The sequence below is a fragment of the Grampus griseus genome (genome assembly GCF_964374135.1).
Source record: "Grampus griseus genome assembly, chromosome: 13".
Classification (NCBI taxonomy): domain Eukaryota; kingdom Metazoa; phylum Chordata; class Mammalia; order Artiodactyla; family Delphinidae; genus Grampus; species Grampus griseus.
Genome location: NC_139007.1, coordinates 22,505,039 through 22,524,738, shown reverse-complemented (window position 1 = coordinate 22,524,738; position 19,700 = coordinate 22,505,039). Strand labels below are relative to the sequence as shown.

At 40.1% G+C, this 19,700-nt stretch overlaps 1 protein-coding gene across 2 annotated transcripts in view; it reads left to right on the top strand.

Annotated features, from left to right (window-relative positions):
* MDN1 (midasin AAA ATPase 1) overlaps positions 1-19,700 on the top strand; it is a gene marked incomplete at its 5' end in the record, with an annotated part of 155,752 nt that overhangs the window by 14,046 nt on the left and 122,006 nt on the right. For both annotated transcript variants that reach the window (XM_082669177.1, XM_082669176.1), the window contains 9 exons: positions 5,032-5,256; positions 5,612-5,719; positions 5,800-5,992; positions 8,793-9,035; positions 9,266-9,397; positions 12,231-12,334; positions 14,164-14,278; positions 17,848-18,041; positions 19,174-19,255. In XM_082669177.1, coding sequence (XP_082525303.1) covers positions 5,032-5,256; positions 5,612-5,719; positions 5,800-5,992; positions 8,793-9,035; positions 9,266-9,397; positions 12,231-12,334; positions 14,164-14,278; positions 17,848-18,041; positions 19,174-19,255 — 1,396 coding nt within the window. The remainder of the gene's footprint in view (positions 1-5,031; positions 5,257-5,611; positions 5,720-5,799; positions 5,993-8,792; positions 9,036-9,265; positions 9,398-12,230; positions 12,335-14,163; positions 14,279-17,847; positions 18,042-19,173; positions 19,256-19,700) is intronic.

Sequence of the window (19,700 nt, the reverse complement as noted above, 5' to 3'; positions counted from 1 at the left end):
CAGCCATTGCCAGTCCACTCTGTTCATTTCCCCGTATCCTCAAAGACCTCTTGGGTCGGGTTGATGACTTGGTTACTGCTTATCTCCTACATGTTTGTTGCTGCCCATTGGTTCCACGTGCACTGCCAGCACCAGCTGCCCATGAGCTAGTGGACGACCAGCCTCCTACACCACAGCTGCCATGTCTCTCTTCCAAGCCACAGCTGAATCTTTTTTTTTTTCCTGGCTGTGCTGCTCGGCATGCGGAATCTCAGTTCCCCAACCAGGGATTGAACCTGTGCCCCCTGCAGTAGTAGTGGGGAGTCCTAACCACTGGACCACCAGGGAAGTCCCCACAGCTAAATCTCCTGAGACCCAGTTGTCCAGTCTCCTTCAGAATATCATGAGCATTAATGTACAAAGCCTTTATTCCTGTTGGCCTGGCTTGCTCATTGAAGTCCAAGCCTTCCCACCCATCTCCTGAATTCTCATTTTGTATCGTCCCACCCAGCTGACATCCAGGCCTCTTCCCTCACCCAAACCCTTTCCCTGCTTGTGCTCCATAACCTGCACACTCCCTTGTATACTTAGCCTCTTCTCTGTTACTTTTGCTTCCTTGTCTTCACTGATTTATGGTGGTCTTGATACCGTGTTCGTGTTGGTCCTTAACAGGGAAGGGGGTCTTTAATCGAACCGTCCATGTCCCTCACAGTCTGCATGTTTAGTGGGTGTCCTCCTCTCTGTTCTGTGAAGTTTTCTGGACTTTCTTGTTGCCATGACACCTGCCATCTTCTGCTTTATTTTCTGCTGCTGCTTTCTTGTGATCACTGATGAACTTCTGAGCTCCTCTTCCTTCTTTGAAGAACTTGGCAACCGGCCCATTGTCTTCTTCCCCACCCCAGCTCCTGTGTCCCACTTGGAATATCCATGCAGTGCTGACTCTGTTGTTCCTTGACTAGCTAATCTCCAGTGGACTTCTGTGTTCATTTCACCTACCCTGCTCACTGCAGTGGTCACACCCTGGGTCTAGCTCACATCTGCACCACTACCTTACAAGTCACTGGCTCAAACGCTCCGTTCCCAGACTGTCATCTCCTATCCCACTAGTTCATTTAACACACTAGTCTTTCTCCTCACTGGGACTGCCAATTCTTTCTTCCTGTTAATCAGCTCTTTCCAGTTTGTACCTTCCTTATGTGGCTTCAGATTCTATTTTTGACCTCATGGTTGCTGTCTTTCTATTAATAACTGCTTTTTTGTCCGTCGGTTCAGTGTTCTTATCTATCGAGAAAACTCCAACTCTTGATGAATCCACTTTCTTCACGTCTGTAGTAGAGCAACTGAATCACACATCTGATTGTGGAGTTGGAAAGCCTGGATTCAGGATTTGGAAAGCCTGGATTCAGGAAAGCCTGGATTCAGGCTTTACACTTTACACTTTCCACTTTACACTTAGTAGCTTTGTGACCTTGAGCAAATAAACTAACCACTTCAGTTTCCTTAGCTTCACATTTGGGATAATAATACCTACTGTTGACATACCCCCTGTTCTAGTCCCACTTCAGAGTAGACGGGGTAATGAGAGTACAGAAAGAGCTAAACCAATAGCTTTCATTGTTGACCAATACATAGAGGGCACAGAGGAGTTTGCTTTGATTCTTTTCCCACTTCCTGGGTTTCCTTCTACTCAGCATGCCAAGGAGTACAGTAGAAACAAGAAGGATGTGCTTCTACATCATTTACTACCTGAATATACTGAGAATCACCATGTTTGCAGTATACATAAATTCTGTAGAGTATGTTTAAGTTTTTAAAGTTTATTTTCATTCTTAAAAATGCACATACTGGGCTTCCCTGGTGGCGCAGTGGTTGAGAATCCGCCTGCCGATGCAGGGGACGCGGGTTCGTGCCCCGGTCCGGGAAGATCCCACATGCCGCAGAGCGGCTGGGCCTGTGAGCCGTGGCTGCTGAGCCTGCGCGTCTGGAGCCTGTGCTCCGCAACGGGAGAGGCCACAACAGTGAGAGGCTTGCATACCGCAAAAAAAATGTACATACTTATTTTTATTATGGTAAAAAAAAATCATAAAATTTGCCATCTTAACTATTTTTAAGTATGCAGTTCAGTAGTGTTAAATATATTTGCATTGTTGTAAAACAGGTCTCCAGACGTTTTTCATCTTGCAGTACTGAAATTTTATACTCTCTAAACAATTCCCCTGTGCTCCTTCCCCCCAGCCCCCGGGTAATCACCATTCTGCTTTCCGTATCTGTGAATTTGACTACTTTAGATACCTAATATAGATGAAATCATACAGTATTTATCCTTTTATGGTTGGCTTACTTTACTTAGCGTAATGTCCTGAAGGTTCATATATGCTGTTGAATGTGACAGGATTTACTTCCTTTTTAAGTTTACACAGTATTGCATTGTATGTATATACCGCAGTTTATTCATCTGTCAAAAGACATTTGGGTTGCTTCCACTTCTTGGCTATTGTGAATAGTGCTGTTATGAACATGCGTGTGCAAAAATCTCTTTGAGACCCTGCTTTCAGTTCTTTTGGCTATATACCTAGAAATGGAATTGCTGGGCCATATGGATAAGTGCATCATGTGATTCACTGTATTTCAATCTGTAATTAAATTAGTATGTTTGCTTTGTGGTGAAAAAAGATATGCTAGTTTTATTTTTGTGAATATTTATTTATTTATTTGGTTGTGCCAGGTTTAGTTGCGGCAGGCAGGCTCCTTAGTTGTGGCATGTGAACTCTTAGTTGCAGCATGCATGTGGGATCTAGTTCCCCGACCAGGGAACAAACCCAGGCCCCCTGCATTGGGAGCACAGAGTCTTATCCACTGAGCCACCAGGGAAGTCCCTATTTATTATTAGTTTTTTAAATAAAATTTATGTATGTATATATGTATTTATTTATGGATGGATGGATGGCTGACTGCATTGGGTCTTTGTTGCTGCACGCAGGCTTTCTCTAGTTGCGGCGATCAGGGGCTACTCTTCATTATGGTGCGCCGGCTTCTCATTGTGGCAGCTTCTCTTGTTGCGGAGCATGGGCTCTAGGTGCGTGGGCTCAGTAGTTGTGGCGCATGGGCTTAGGTGCTCCGCGGCATGTGGGATCTTCCTGGACCAGGGCTCGAACCCGTGTCCCCTGCATTGGTGGGTGGATTCTTAACCACTGTGCCACCAGGGAAGCCCCCTATTTTTTTTTTTTTAAAGGAACTTCTGTACTGTTTTCCATGGAGTCGCACCATTTTATCCTGCCAACAGTGCACAAGGGTTCCAGCTTCTCCACATCCGTACCAACAATTGTTAATTTTGTGTGTGTGTGTGTGTTTTTGTTTGTTTTTGGCCACGCCATGTGGCATGCAGGATCTTAGTTCCCCCTCTAAGGATTGAACCCATGCCCCCTGCAGTGGAAGCGTGGAGCCCTAACCACTGAACTGCCAGGGAATTCCCTCATAGTATTCCTTATAGTCTATTTTATTTCTGTGGCATCCATAATGTCCCCTCTTTCATTTGTGTTGTTTTTTGAACCTTCTATTTTTTTCTTAGTTAACCTAAGAGTGTATCACTTTTCTTGATCTTTTCAAAAACCAACGCTTAGTTTTGTTGATTTTTTTTCCCTGTTGTTTTTCTAGTCTGTATCTCTGCTCTAATCTTTATTATTTGCTTTCTTTTGTTAGCTTTGGGTTTAGTTTATTCTTTTTTTAGTTACTTGAGGTGTAAAGTTAGGTTGTTAGCTTGAGATTTCTAAAATATACATGTTTGTAGCTATAAACTTCTCTCTTATCATTGCTCTTGTTGTATCCCATAGGTTTTGGTGTGTTGTATTTTTCTTTTCATTTGTTTCAAGGTCCTTTCTAATTTTCCTTGTGACTTCTTATTTGATCTATTGGTTGTTTAAGAGTGTGTTGTTTAATTTCCACATATTTGAGGATTTTTCAGTTTTCCTTCTGTTGCTTTCTAGTTTCATTCTATTGTAATATTTTGTATTATTATACAAAAGTATTTTGTGTAATTTCATTACTTTAAAGTTTGTTGAGACTTGTTTTGCATCCTTACATGTGCCCTATCCTGGAGAATGTTCCATGTGCATGTGAGAAGAATATATGTTCTGCTGTTGCTGGGTAGAGTATTCTGTATGTGTCTGTTAGGTCCCTTGGTCTATAGTGTTGTTCAAGTCCTCTGTTTCCTTATTGATCTTCTGTCTCATTATTCTATCCATTTAAAGTCTGTTTTGACTGATATTAATATAGTCACTCCTGCTCTCTTTGGATTACCAGTTGCATGGAATTTTTTTTTTAATCTCTTCACTTTCACCCTATGTGTAGCCTTAGATCCAAAGTGGGTTTCTTGTACATAGCATATAGTTTGATGTTGCTTTTTTTTCTTTTTTATATCCATTCAGCCAATCTGTGTCTTTTGATTGTGAGTAAACAATTTACATTAAAAGTAATTACTGATGCAGAAGGACTTACTATTGCCATTGTTAATTATTTCCTGTATGTCTTGTAGCTTTTTGTCCTCTTTTCCAATCTTACTGCCTCTTATGAGGATCACCTCTTCATCTTTTAAGGTGCAGCCAAAGCATCTCTTCTTGACTCTCCCAGGTTCAGTTGAATCTGTTTTCTTTGTGCCTCTCGTTGTTTCTGTGACTCTCTTCCTTCCTAGATAGCAGGCTCCTCAAGGAAAGTATCTTCTTGGTTTTGTACCTCCAGGACTTAACACAGTGTCTGAAACACAGTGTGTGACTCATAGTGAGAAGTCAATAAATATTTGTTGAAAATGAGTTTATTTTCAGTAGTAAACACTTGTGATAAGTTCTTGTGGTTTTGGTTTCCTCTTAGATATCTCATGCTGCAATTCTGGTTCCTGAACTTAAACAGAATATAATCTTAGGACTAGTGGCTTTAAGCATTCATCTCTTTTGGTTCTCAAACCCTTGGGAGTTACTGTTATGTTCCGTTGTCTCATTAAGTGGATATGTATACTTTGATATTCTTACCAAGCAATGAAAGTTCTTTTTCTTTCTGAAGGTTTGCCCTGAAGTATTTCAAGGACACTTCTCCAGTCTTTCAAAGACTTTTCCTAGAGAGCTCAGATGCAAATCCAGTCCGGTATGGGCGCAGACGGATGAAGCTCCGGGACCTGATGGAAGCAGCTTACAAGTTTCTGCAGCAAGAGCAGTCTGTGTTCCGGGAGCTCTGGGACTGGAGCGTGTGCATCCCACTCCTCAGGAGCCATGACACCTTGGTCCGCTGGTGCGTAGCTGTTGGGTTGTTCCTGTGCTTCTAGTGTGAGGATGGTTGGCGGAGTCTGGAGTTGTGTGCATGAGGAGGGAAGGGAAACCTTTTAAAAGATGTTATTTTTGTTCTGGTCCCTTTGGGGTTCTTATTCCCCTTCACGTGTCATTTCAGAGGGAAATCAGGTGGTATGAGTGGAATTCCATTGTTTTGTGTTCCATTAGGTGAATTTATTTTGCCTGATTTGTGTTTTCTACCCTTCCCTGTGTTAATTATAAGATTTCCTTTTCTAGTGTTCAGTTGGCTAGCAAATTTCCTTTATTCTTTAGAATCAGCTGCAGGTTCTGAGTTTATATACTTTGGTTTTCTCCAGGTACACAGCCAATTGTCTTTCTTTGGTCACCTGTATGAATGAAGAGCACAAGTTATCATTCCTTAAGAAGATTTTTAACAGTGAGGAACTGATCCATTTCAGGTTAAGGTAAGCAGGAGCATTCCTGGAGATCTCGATGTGGCTTTACTGGGCATTAGAGTAGTTGATGAGATCCTCATTTTCCTCAGGTTACTAGAAGAGGCCCAGCTGCAGGACTTAGAGAAAGCCTTGGTGTTGGCCAATCCAGAAGCCTCCCTTTGGCGTAAGGAGAAGGAGCTGCAGTATTTACAAGGACACCTTGTTTCAGCTGACCTCTCCTCCAGGGTGACTGCTGTCTGTGGTGTGCTGCTGCCTGGGCAGCCGCCAGGCCCTGGAGAGCAGGTATGTTGACAGCAGTGGCGTGTGTGCCCTCTTCCATCCAAACACTGAGTGTGCATTTTTCCTTGGCTGGGCTTTGTGTTCTAGGTGTGAGCCAAATCGAGTTTGCCAGATTACTGTTCCACTTACAGAAGTGTTCAAGGAGAGAGTAAGAGAAATTCACCCAGGACCCTCCTCTTTGATAGTCACTTTGTCCCTATTTAGTGTGAAGTCAGAAATTGTAATGATGCCTATGCAAAAGCTTTTAACTTTAGCAAAGCTCTTCCGTGTATGACCTCATTTACTCGCTACAACAGCTGTTTGAAGTTGGGTGGCCCACGTTGTGATACCATATTTATGTAAAACTAAGGCAGAATGACTTGCCCAGGACCTGTGGGCTGTCCTTTGGCAGAGACAGGGCTAGGCCCAGGTGTAACTCCCCGGCCTCTTTCTGTCAGAATATTCTCTTTGCCTGTTGTGTGAGAGGGTTGCATCTGTAGTGAGCTCTTCCCCTGCCATAGCAAATGACCTTTCCAAGAGTGTGCCTCCAGGCTACACTTTGGAAAGTCTTATAAATCAGAGTCTGGTTCCATAATCTGGGAACATTGGGAACCAGTCTGTTTTTCCCCAGCAGTCTTTAGTCAGTTGTCACTTTGTCTGATGGTCAGACCCACCCAGTTTTCTTCCTGGAACAAGTCCTGAGTCATTCCTTGATCTATCAGTTTGTATCTGGGAAGTACAAAATTAAAAAGATAAGTATAATATAGATATAAAAAAGTGCATGTCTTAAGTGTACAGCTGCATGATTATTCGTAAACTAAATATCTCTGTCACCAGCACTGAGATGCCAGCATTTCCAAAGCGCCTTGTGTTTCCCTCTGGTCAGGAAAACCTCCCCACCTCTCTTTAACCGCTCTCCTAACGTAGATTAGGTTTGGAGCATTAGAACTTTAACATAGGGAAGGATTCTGGTGGGAGTAGCCTTGATATACTGGGTGGCAGTGGCAGAGCACTGGGGCAGAAGTGCAGAATGGAGCTACAGCCCAGCCTGCCTGCCGGTTGCTAAGAGTAACAACTCTGCAAAAAGTTCAAGAACTTCCAGCCCTGAATCTCATTTTGTCCTCACATATCTTTAGGGGACAAGCTATGTTTGAGAATTTACCATTCCTTAAAATTAATAATCATTGCACTTTTCCAAGAGGTCCTTTTTTCTGTGTCGTATTAGGTCCATTGTTAATAAAATTTGTTTAAATTGTGGTAAAATGAATGTAACGTTTACCATCTTTACCATTTTTAAGTGTGCTCTTCAGTGGTGTTAAGTATATTCACATTGTTAGCAAAGAAACTCCAGAACTTTTTCATCTTGCAAAACTGAAACTACCCATTAAACATATTGGGTACATTATTATTATTATTTTACTTTTTGTTATGGAAAATGTTAAACGTATTCCAAAGTAGAAACAATAGTGTAATGAATCCACATGTACCCATCATTCAGCTTCAGTAATTATAAATTCATGATCAGTTATGTTGCATTTATATTTCTGAACACTGTCCTCACACCATATTGTTTTGAAGCAACTCCCAGATACCACATCATTTCTTAGCTAAATATAGGCATACCTTGTTTTGTTGTGCTTCTCAGATACTGCATTTTTTTTTTAACAAGGTTTGTGGCAACCCTGCCTTGAGCAAGTCTGTTGGTGCCATTTTTCCAACAGCATTTGCTCACTTCGTGTCTCTGTGTCACATTTTGGTAATTCTTGAAATATTTAAAACTGTTTCATTATTTATATTTGTTATGGTGATCTGTGACTGGTGGTCTTTGATGTTACTATTGCAAAGATTACAACTTGGTGAAGTCTCAGATGATGGTTAGCATTTTTAGCAATAAAGTATTTTTAAATTAAGGTATGTACATTGTCTTTAAGACATAAAGCTATGTTGTACACTTAATAGACCACAGTGTAGTGTAAACATAACTTGTATCTGCACTGGGAAACCGAAAATTTTGTGTGACTTGCTTCATTATGGTATTTGGTTTATTGCTGTGGTTTGGAATTCAACCTGCAAAATCTTTGAGGTATGCTTGTAGTTTAGCGTGTGTGTGTGTGTGTGTGTGTGTGTGTGTGTGTGTGTATAAAAGGAAAGGACTTTATGCAAACTATTATATATAGGATGTATATATAAGGGAAATATATTCAGTATCCTGTGATTAACCATAATGAAAAATAATATATGTATAGCTGAAACACTTTGCTGTATAGCAGAAATTAACACATTATAAATCAACTATACTTCAATAAAAATTTTTTTAAAAAAAGAAAAAAGGACTTAAAAAATTCCCAGAACTCTTTATTACACCTGGAAAAAATTGAACAATTTTATAGTGTATCCTTTCAGTGTCCTTGCTCTCCCCTGATGGTCTCATAAGTGTATTGTGCATTCTTGATCTTAGACGTGAAATCCTAGAATATGGTAAGGTAAAGAAAAACAAAAATCCAGTCATGAGAGATGAGGCTTGCTCCCATCCCCTGTGTGTCAATTTTTGTGGCTTCTTAAAGTTTGGGAGACTTTTTCTTAAATTTGTTAGTGAGTTCCCACCCTTCTCCCCAGAGTTGGAGTGCGGGGGAGAAAGGAAAGTGAAAAAGTCAGATCCTTACTTTGGATAACATACTTGTTGTTACTGTAGGTCCTGTACTACCAATTTATTGGCAGAGGTTTATGTAAAAGCCGGTGGAAGCACTGTTGTAGAAATTAACCTGTGCCCTTTGATGGAAAGACTCTTCTTGATACGACTTTTATTTTTCACTTGCCTCCTTAGGCCAGTAGTCGGAGTTCTTCTCGCGAACAGGAGCTGGCCTTTAGGTCTTATGTGCTGGTTGAGTCAGTCTGCAGAAATCTTCAGACCCTGGCTATGGCAGTGGCTTCTCAGAATGCTGTGTTGTTGGAAGGACCAATTGGATGTGGGAAAACTTCCTTAGTTGAACATTTAGCTGCAATGACAGGTAGAAGGAAGCCCCCTCAGCTTCTCAAAGTCCAGCTTGGAGATCAGACCGACAGTAAGGTAAGTAAGAAATGGCAGATTTTGGTTGGTGAGCATACTTGTGAATATTTGCATTAAAATAGTGTTTTTGCTAAGAGAATATGAGAATAGTTATTGGTCTTCCTCATAACTGAGGGGACCACGCTGTAAAACCTCAGGTACCTGTTATAACCCTGTGGAAGTTTAATGGAACTAATCGCAGGATGTAGCATTGGCTCCTCAGGTGTGTGGCTTCAATAATCTTTTTGCAGATGCTGTTGGGAATGTATCGCTGCACAGATGTCCCAGGAGAGTTTGTGTGGCAGCCTGGTACCCTGACACAGGCGGCCACAAATGGACACTGGATCCTTCTGGAGGATATTGACTATGCTCCCTTGGACGTGGTATGTCACCTCCCTAGTAACTTGCTAATTTCTTGTCTTTGAAGAGAATGAGAATTGTGTTAATAGTGATACTGGGGGATTATTTAAACAACATAGGTATTTCATTAGAGATGGTATGTTGGTTATCTACCTAATCTGGTTTGAGTTCTTGGATTACTGGGCTGATCTCTTGTTTGATAGAAAATTATTAAAATTCTGCTTGTACTGTTTCCTTTAATAGTTGAATATGTGATCAATTTCACAGTAGTTTTTTTTCCTCCTTTAGTTGAAAATGTGACCAATTTCACAGACTTTCCAAGAATAGGCTTGGTGGGAAACATCTTAATCCATGCTGCATATATATTGAGAACTTTGAGACCCAGCTCCCTGGCTATGGCATTTGTAGAGCAGTGGGCTGAGGACAGATGAAAGAAGAGATGATATAATAAGAGCCTGCTTGTCTTTGTTCCATTAAGGAAAATAAACTGGATGTATATTTTTGACTTCAAAAAGATCACTTTTATATGTGTATAAAATTTAGCTATGGAGGCAGTCCATGTTTCTTCTGTATTCTGTAAACTATGACCAAAAAAATGTATTCCAGAATGAAAAAAATCTTCCTTTGGGTAGATTTTCCTGAGATTGGTTTTAATTTTCTTTTACCGTGAACCCTAAAGCCACCTGTATATGGACTTTCCCCTCTTGGATTGGAGAGAGATTGGAGACAGAGATGGGGGAGGGGGAAGGAGAGGTGGGAAAGGTCTTTAGGTTTAGGGAAATGTATGGGGAAGGAGGGGCTATAAATATGTGTGTGTCTTATGACACACATATTTTAGAGTCTAGTGAGGTAAAAATGTAATGGGGTTATTGGCTTAGTTTGACCACCATGTTCTAAGATTTTAATGCTCAGTTTTATAGGGCTGGAGAGTCATATTTCTTAAGAAGCCCAGAGCCAAGGATGACTACTACCAATGAGACTTAAAAATAAAACTGAATTATAAACTGCAAGGCCAACTTAAAAGTATTTGTTGAGTCTTAGCGCTTTCTATAGCTCTCTTTCCTGGGCAATTTTTTCAGACATCAGGGTACCTGGGAAGTCATTAGTATTATTAATCATAGAATTTGAGCCAAAGAAGGTAGATGAACATAAGGGATATTCCATTCAGGTCATGATGAAGCCTAGGGATCTATCCCTTTGCCATAGCCAAGTACATTCTTTGATGACCAAATCCAGATTTCGAGACCAAACTGTTAGTTTCTGTATTGATCTTCCTTGGGCAACGTCTGGTAAACATCAGAAAATTCTTGTACTTTGAGTTCCATTTTGTGTAGACCATTCCCCTTCTGTTACTATCAATACATTTGGTTGCAGAGGGTATGCTGTTCAGTTGATTTAAACTTCATCATCATTATAGTAAAGTTGTGTTTATTTTAAAACATACCTGGACCCTTGATTATTATTTTGTTATTTCCAGAACTTCTCAACTAATTGCTAACTAATTACTATTTTAAGGTAGCTTTTATGGCTTTTATAGATCTCATTCAGGATGGTTGTCTTTTGTTTCAAGTGTCGGAGTTATCTTGGAGTTGCCCCTATAATATTTTTCCTTTCATTTCCTAGCCATGTATGAAATAAGGATGCTTAATAAAATTACCTTGACATTTTAGGACCTTCTTCCTTGGCTCTTTGTTGTTCTTACTGTTTTTTTCCTCAAACTTCTATAAACTCACATCCCCTAGACCCATATGTCTAGTCCATACTTTTCTTGAAAAATCTCTACTTGGATCTTCCTTAGCAGGTACAGGTTCAGGATGTTCAAAATGAACCTTATCTGCTCTTTCCTGCAACAGCCTTTCCTGCCACACAATTACCAAGCCAGAATTTTGATGTGTCTCCTTTCTCTAGTCCCACATTCACTTAGTCTGATATTGCTTAGTACTTTTCCCTTATCTCTTATTCTGTTCCCTCCTAGCCCACTGCCTTAGCACAGGTCTTCTTTTTTTTATCTGTCTGTCTATCTAATCTATCCTACCATCTTACCTTTGTTACCTGAATGGTGTCCTTTTTCGCTTCTTTCCCTCCAGGCTGGCTCTCTTTCAGTTTATCTTCCATATTGTTGCACAGTTCATTTTCTAAAATAAAAAATGGGTTTTTCTTCAGACTAAACTCCTCTCAACAACTTCATGAAAAAAATTCAAACTCCTTAGCTCAGCACAGAAGGCCTTTTATCATTTATCTCTAAGCCTAGTATTTTCCCACTACTTCATATAGACGTTCTGCCCTAACCCTAACTGTAAGAGTCCTCTCATGCCATGCTCTTAGGCATATACATTTTTATCCATTTGAATATTTTTGCCTAGAGTAAATGTGCCATTGCTCTCCCAACAAACCAGGCTGATTCCTCTTCATACTTTCAGACTCAGTGAATGTCATTACCTCTAGAATGGCTTCACTGCCCTGCTTCTAAACTACTCCACACTGATCTACAGCCACCCTCTGTCTTCACATACCGTTTTGTACACTCCTTGGGGGTCACACCGATCATGCTGTATGGTAGTCTGCATGGCTATCTCCCGTCAGACTCGAGGCTGTAAAGCCTCAGTCATGTCTGGATTTTTCCTGTCTTGCTTGATTCTGGTCCATAGTAGGAACTCAGTGAATGCTGAATGAATAAGTTGCTCTGCTGCAGTGTAGGTGACTCCAGTATTCCCGCCTGGCATTTGACCCCAGTTCATGCTGTGAGAAGTAGGGTTTCCTTTAAGGACGTGTTCATCATTTGGTGAGAGGGTTTTTTTGCTTTCTTGTTTGTTACTTCTGTCTTAATAGCTTTATCACTGGGGTTTTGTGATTTAGGTTTCCGTGCTGATCCCTCTCTTGGAGAATGGAGAGCTCTTGATTCCTGGCCAAGGTGACTGTCTGAAAGTGGCTCCTGGATTTCAGTTCTTTGCAACCAGGAGGTATGTCCCATTAACCCTTCTGTTCCCACGATGGAGCCTCTTCCTAAGTCCGCATGCTAGAGTGCTGAGTACAAAAGTCTTGGAATAGAGTTCTCTGGGCCCATTTTAAGAAAGGTTAGTTAGCAGTGATGACAGATTCAACATTCTCATTCCTGACTTTTTTTTTTTAATTTATTTAATTTATTTTTGGCTGTGTTGGGTATTCATTGCTGCACGCAGGCTTTCTCTAGTTGCAGTGAGCAGGGGCTACTCTTCGTTGTGGTGCTCAGCTTCTTACTGTAGTGGCTTCTCTTGTTGTGGAGCATGGGCTCTAGGCACACGGGCTTCAGTAGTTGCAGCACGCAGGCTCAATAGTTGTGGCTTACAGGCTCTAGAGCACAGGTTCAGTAGTTGTGACGCACGGGCTTAGTTGCTCCGTGGCATGTGGGATCTTCCTGGAACAGGGATCGAACCCGTGTCCCCTGCTTTGGCAGGCAGATTCTGAACCACTGCGCCACCAGGGAAGCCCCTTCCTGACTATTTTTAATGGAGATAATTAATTTAGAAAGTAAAAGTGGTTTTTTTCCCCCACTTAAAAATAAGTAACCAGTCTTAAAAATCTTTGTCTTGTTTTCATGTTTTCAAACATAATCAGAGATGAGAGTGTTGTCAGATAGCCCTGGGTTTGAATCCTGACACTGACACTTTGTACCTGTGTGTACCTTGCTTGACTGATTATGATGGGGCCAATAACACCTGCTTTACAACTTGGTGTAAGTTATGAAGGTTAGGTGAAGTGACTAAAGACCTGTCACATAGTAAGTGCCCAGCCATGATGGTGGTGATGATAAAGCCATGTTGACCTCAGGCATTTAAAAAAATTAATTGAGTATAAGCATCAACAAAGGAATAAAACCTAAGCAAACTTAGTGTATGTCCCTATCTACTTTTTAAAATAATGTGAAGGCAGTGGTTTATTTCCTCCTACTTGTCTATAACTGTACAGCTTCTCTAAGGTCTTAAAATGCCCAAGAGTGAAAATAATGCCACATTGTATTTAGTGATTATATTAGTGTTTACTGTACCTCTGTGAACATTCACTTCCAGATGGAATGCAGAGCTAACAGTTCTAAGGAAGACCTTGCTAGGCCCTGTTAGTTTTATTCACAGCGATGGTGAAGTTCTTTCCTGCTAGATACATTTCCCAGAAAGTCCTGGGACATCACACAAACCTGAGTTCAGTTCTTGGCTTTGCCATTTGTAGTCATAGTTGAGTGAGCAAGGGACATTACTCTCCTTCTCTTCCGTACAGTTCTTCCTTACAGTTAGAAGAAAAGAAAGGCATCATCCCTTCAGGGCAGTTGTTGTGAAGATTAAATTACATGGCTTAGGCGTAAGCCCATGGCTTGCCCAGAGTATGTGTTTAATGAATATTCCTTCTCTTCTGGGCATGTTAAATAATTTTAGGTACTGTCGCTTTTGGTAATAAGCAGTGAACTTATTTTTAGTGCTGTTGGTCTTGGATTAGGTTTTCTTTTTCCTGAAGTTATGTCTTAAGGAAAAGGAACATGTTGTTCAGTTCAAAACGTCTAATAGGATCATTTGCAGTGATGTGAAAATAACTTGGTTAAAGCCCTATTACTCCCCCTAGGAAAATAGTCAAACCTGGCTTGGTGGCAGCCTTTCATTGTCATGCTCCCTATAAGCCCAACATAGTGCTGTCTGGCACCAGAAGGAACTGTGAGTTTTACTCAGATGTGAGATAACGTCTAGCAAGGGATAACCAGGGGCATAATTCAAGATTAAAATTGGGAATTTTGTGTGACTCTGTTTTTCATTCTGAAATACAGACTCTTGAGCTGTGGAGGAAATTGGTATCGACCGCTAAATAGCCATGCTACTCTGCTAGACAAATACTGGACCAAAATTTACCTGGATAACATGGATAAGACAGAACTGAATGAGGTATGGGGTTATTTGAAAGTATCAATGCTTTTCTTTCTTACTCTTCGTTATTAAAAGTGTCAGACTTACATGTAAACAGAGGAAATAGCCCAATGAGTCACCAAAATACTCGTCACTCTAAATTTAACAGTTAATATGCTGACATTTTACTGTATTAATTTCATCTAGTAGTTTTTATTTGCTAATATATTTGAAAGCAAACCTCATAGCATTTCACCCTTAAATACTTTCATGCATCTCTAAGGGCATTTCCATATATAACCGTAATGATTATTATACCCAATAAAATGAATAGTAATTCCTCAGTAGCACTTAATTCTCAGACCATGTTTAAGTTTCCCCAGTTGTCCCCAAAGGACCTTTTTTATACTTAGTTGTTTCGTAACTAATATCTTTCACACTTAACAACTTTATGTACATTTTGATCTGGGTATTAATGAAAATTGAGATGACTTATTTTAAAGGTGTTATACATAGGTTTACTTTGTAGTATCTCTGGTTCTCCGCGAACACTGAGAGGTGTGCCTCACCTTACCCTGCCAACCTCCTGTCTCCCCTTGGATCTACCTCCTCACTTGGGAAGCGTCCTGACTTCCAACGTTTCATCTTGGAGAGCCACAAATAAAGCATTGTCAGTGACCATTCAGTCATGGCAGGGATGCTTTCCTCTTTCTTGGTATAAGTTTTTAGATAAATAAGTGGCACCAGACAACCTTTTCAAATATTTTATCTAGCATTTAGGTATTTACTAGCAGAGGGGTTTTCAGAGTTCACCGATTACTGGGTAAACCTTGATAGTATAATCTCTAAGAAGCCTTGCCTTGATGGTGTGATTTTATAACCCTACAGCCTGTTTTACACTTGAGAGTTTCTTATCTCGCTCTAGTTCCCAGTTGTGTATTTGTGTGTCCTGTATGTCTGTCTTTTCCCCTCTTGCCGCCCTCAACTATAAGCTCCTCCAGTAACTTAACTCAGCTTTGGTGTCCCCAGCATCCACTCCGTGCCTGGCATTTTGTAAATGTTTGTTGTATTGCTTTGTCATAGTGCTCCTCTTTCTTTTGCTGTTGCAGACCTTTAAATGTTTTATTTTCAGACTTAAATTGTGAGTCTTTTCTTTAAAGGGGAGGGCTGAAGTTCACATTTAGGTGTAATTTATTGGGGATTGAGAGGATGAGAAGAACGTTTGACAGCCACTCTGTTCTTACTGTATTCTGTACTTGAAGGATGAGCCAGAACTCCTCCTTCCACTCCTGCCTTGATCAGCAGTGTGTCACTTTGCTCACCGCAGGTGCGACAGGAGCACACACCTCCTCGCTTCAGTGACCTAGGTCATATTTAGGTAGCTGACTTTCAGAAGCTCACTAGTTATTTTTAAGCTTCTGGACTTACTAATCCTAATAACACTCTCCTAAATAAATGACTGGTAGCTAAAAACCTTGTGTGTATTACTTAGGAAATAAAATAATCTCCTATGCCGACCTCACGGGGAACACAAGGAACTGCATTTCTGTTGCTGCCAACCACAGCCATCTTATGCTTAGAAAGACTGGCTTTGACTTCTTGCTGAAATATCAAATTATACTTCAAAAAACAAGCTCTTTACATAATGCTAGTCTCATACCTAGTAAGTGCCAGGAACTTACCCCTAGCAGTTTCTCACACCTTGTCTCCCCCGTACACCTTGAATGTGCCTTGATGCCTCACGTGCTGGCACCAGAGATGGCCTGCTTTCTCTGCCGGCAGTCCCCTCTCACAGTCACCAGCGACCTCTGCCAGGTGCCTCTCCTGCTCTGTGAAACCTTCCTGGGTCTCCCAAGCAGGGCTGACCATGCTGTCCTTCGGGCTGCAAGCTTGCTTTTGCTTTCATATCTGCATCTTATATTAGGGGGAGTTTCTCGAGGATGGGTTCCATTCCTTATTTTGTTTTGTTTCTCTGTCCCTGGAATAGTGCCTGCTACAAAGTAGGTACTTAATAAATGCTTATTAAAGGAATGAATCTGCAAAATACATATCAAATTGTTAACCATATCATGTTAGATTAGTTTATTATGTGATATTGTGTTTAAATTTTGACATTCATGTTAACAACAAAAGAAGTTTTTTGACTAAGGTAGAAAATGACTAATTGGTTGGTACATATAAATCTCTATTCAGAACTTTTTTTTCCAAATAACTGAGCCCTTACTAAAGTGTTAAACCTAACAAATTTTTTTCAAGTAAAAACAGCTTTTTTTTTTCACCTTAATCATAAATATACATGCTCATATGTTGGAATTACTACTCAGCAATAAAATAGAATGAACTACTGATACATACAGTAATGTCTGGACGAATTCAAAAACGTTATGCTGAGTAAGAGAAACCGAACTATACACTACATCCCATATGATTCTGTGTATATGATAGATTTGAAAGCAAAACTGTATAGAGATCTGAATCAGGTGCAGGATTCCAGGGACGGGGATGTGGAGGAAGGGAGTGATGACAAAAGGGAACTTTTTGTTTTAGGGGTGATGGAAATAAGTATATTTTGTTTATGGTAGCCAGGGTCCACAAATATATGGGCAATTTTGAAAATGTTCCCTCCATACACAAAAAATGTATATTCTGTATTTGAAATATCCACATGTGTATCCATTAAATTGAATTTGTTGATTTTATTATTCTCTTTCTCTGTCCTTAATTTTCAATACATCTGAAATATGTTTTCAATAATATTTGTTGTAAAATCCTCCAGTTAAAAAAAAAAAGTATGAAGAAATAAAAATCTATGAGATCTACCACTTGATGACGCCGTTAAAAGATTTTAGTGGACCTTACAGCTTTAATATATACAAAATATGTTGATATTTCATATATAAATTGGAATTGTGATATACTTCTCAATTTAAATGTATTAGGGTGTAATATTCCTAATATATACATGATATTTTTCTTCCTTCTCAAGTAGATTTGACTTAGCAAATCCATATAATAAAAGCGTTGAACCAATATTATGGGCACCAAGTATTATACTGCACAAAATTCTTAATAGTTATCAAAGTGAATTGGGCTAGATCTTTTGCTTGTTAAATTCTGTTGTCTGATAAAAACTACTTTTTATCAGGACTTAACACTAGCTCCTTTTACTGTGATTTGCTTTAAAAAACTTTCCTTTTCCCATTAACTGCTTCTTATTTGCTTTTGTCTGAGAAATGACTTAATGACTGTACTAGAATTGTGTTTAAAAAATTAGAGTACATGTTACTTGAAGGATACTTCAATGAGTAAGTGCCTGGGACTTGGATGCCTATGTTGCTTGAGACCCTTTTCCCATCTAGCTTCTATACCCTAAGCTGTGTGATAGGTGGTGAGATTGCCAGATAACTGAGTTCTGGGCAGGAAAAAGTCATGGTCTTTGAGGGGTGGGAGGTATGGGTGAGGGTGGAAGTTGTTATACTTGGTTAAGATGACAGATTTCTTAGAAAAATTCATTTTTGGTTGACTAGTGTCAGCAGCAGTTTATGTGTGCTTTTAAAAATCACTGTCTGCTGCTAAATTTTCTTTGCTTTTTTTTCTCTCTCTGTCAGGTTCTTCAAAATAGATATCCCAGCTTATCGGTAGCAACCGATCACCTGCTTGACATTTACATCCAGCTTACTGGAGAGAAACATCACCCTCTGAGTGATAGTTCTGTTGGAGGGGAACAGGCACTCGAGGAAGTTTCAGAAGCCAGATGGGAACACAAAAGACTAAGCCTTGAGGGGAGAGAATTGTCTCTCAGGTACTGGGCTAAACACTTTTTTTTTTTTATGTGGAATGTAGGCCTCTCAGTGCTGTGGCCTCTCCGGTTGTGGAGCACAGGCTCCGGACGCGCAGGCTTAGCGGCCATGGCTCACGGGCCCAGCCGCTCCGCGGCATGTGGGATCTTCCCGGACCGGGGCACGAACCCGTGTCCCCTGCATCGGCAGGCGGACTCTCAACCACTGCGCCACCAGGGTAGCCCTGGGCTAAACGCTTTTGAATTGGTATTTTAAAAACTGCTTCCCTCAGAAGTTCTTAGCAGCTAGAACTGAGTGGTTACAAGAAGTCAGGTTTTGAAATTAGACGTTCGGGCTGCTTCATAGTGTTCAGTCCCTTTTTGAGATCTATAGTTACTGAATGGGAAGGCTTATGAAGGTAACATTATGTTAACTTTAACAGATAACTTTTTTCTTCCAGTTTTATTGAGATATAATTGACACAGAGCACTGTATAAGTTTATGGCATATAGCATAATGATTACATACATCATGAAGTGATCACTGCAATAAGTTCAGTGAACATCTGTCATCTCATAGGTACAAAATTAAAGAAACAGTAAAAGAAAAATTTTTTTTTCTCATGATGAGAACTCGTAACAACTTTTTATATATAACATACAGCAGCGTTAATTGTACTTATGTTGTACGTTATATCCTTAGGACTTACTTATAACTGGAAGTTTAACAAATAACTTTAAAAGCCAAAGTTGGGAATAGTTACTGACATAGCTCTTTCACCAGATGTCCTTTTGTGATGCTTGGGGTCTTAAATAAAAGACTATTGGGTTTTGCTCTGTATAGTGAGTTCCATCCATGCCTTTGCGCTTCGTTCTCAGTGGTTGACTTGCCCTTTGAGAAATGAGAATTAGGTGTGGGCAACTCCCCTCAGTTTGCTCTGAGAATTAATTGCTCCCTGTCTCCTGCTACCTTGTCTGGCATGGATGGGGAGAAGTGAGTTCTAGGTCACTTCCTGGTAGGAGAGGGACTGGGACCACTCATTCTTTTTCCTGACACTGTTTATCTTCAGTTGCCAGAAGAAAAGGAGAGTCTTTGTTGTCAAGTGTTCCCAGACCTAAGTAAGCTCTGCCCTCCGCCCCCCCTTTTTTTTTAAAGGGATCTACTGAATTGGTGTAATAGGATTGCCCACAGCTTTGACAGTCTGTCTTCATCAGCATCATTAAATATTTTTCAAGAGGTAAGATACAGTCTTCCTGCTTGTTTCTCTGTGCTCTTTAAGGCTGTTGATTTCTACTGTTATTTTCTGTGTCTTGACTGCTATCAAAAAGTTTTTCTTTGTGTAGGTACCGTTTATTATCCTTAGCTAGTTAAAACTGAACTAATGTTGCCTTAAAACTAGTTGGGCCTAATAAATGTTTTGTGGTTTTTGAAATAGGTTACTACTAATTTCAAATAAGTATAGTTTGAATTAGAGTAAAACAGATACAGTACTGAAATTAAAGCTTAAATGAAAAGAAGGTCTCCCAGGTGATAATACTATTATAAAATAGAAAGTGTTTCTAAGATCTTTAGTATTTATTTCTGTATATAATTTCTTAGTCTATTTGATAGATTTATATTTGTCTTATCCCACCACTAGCCTCAGTAGGGCCTTTTTAATTTTAGTCCAGAGAAATTAATGT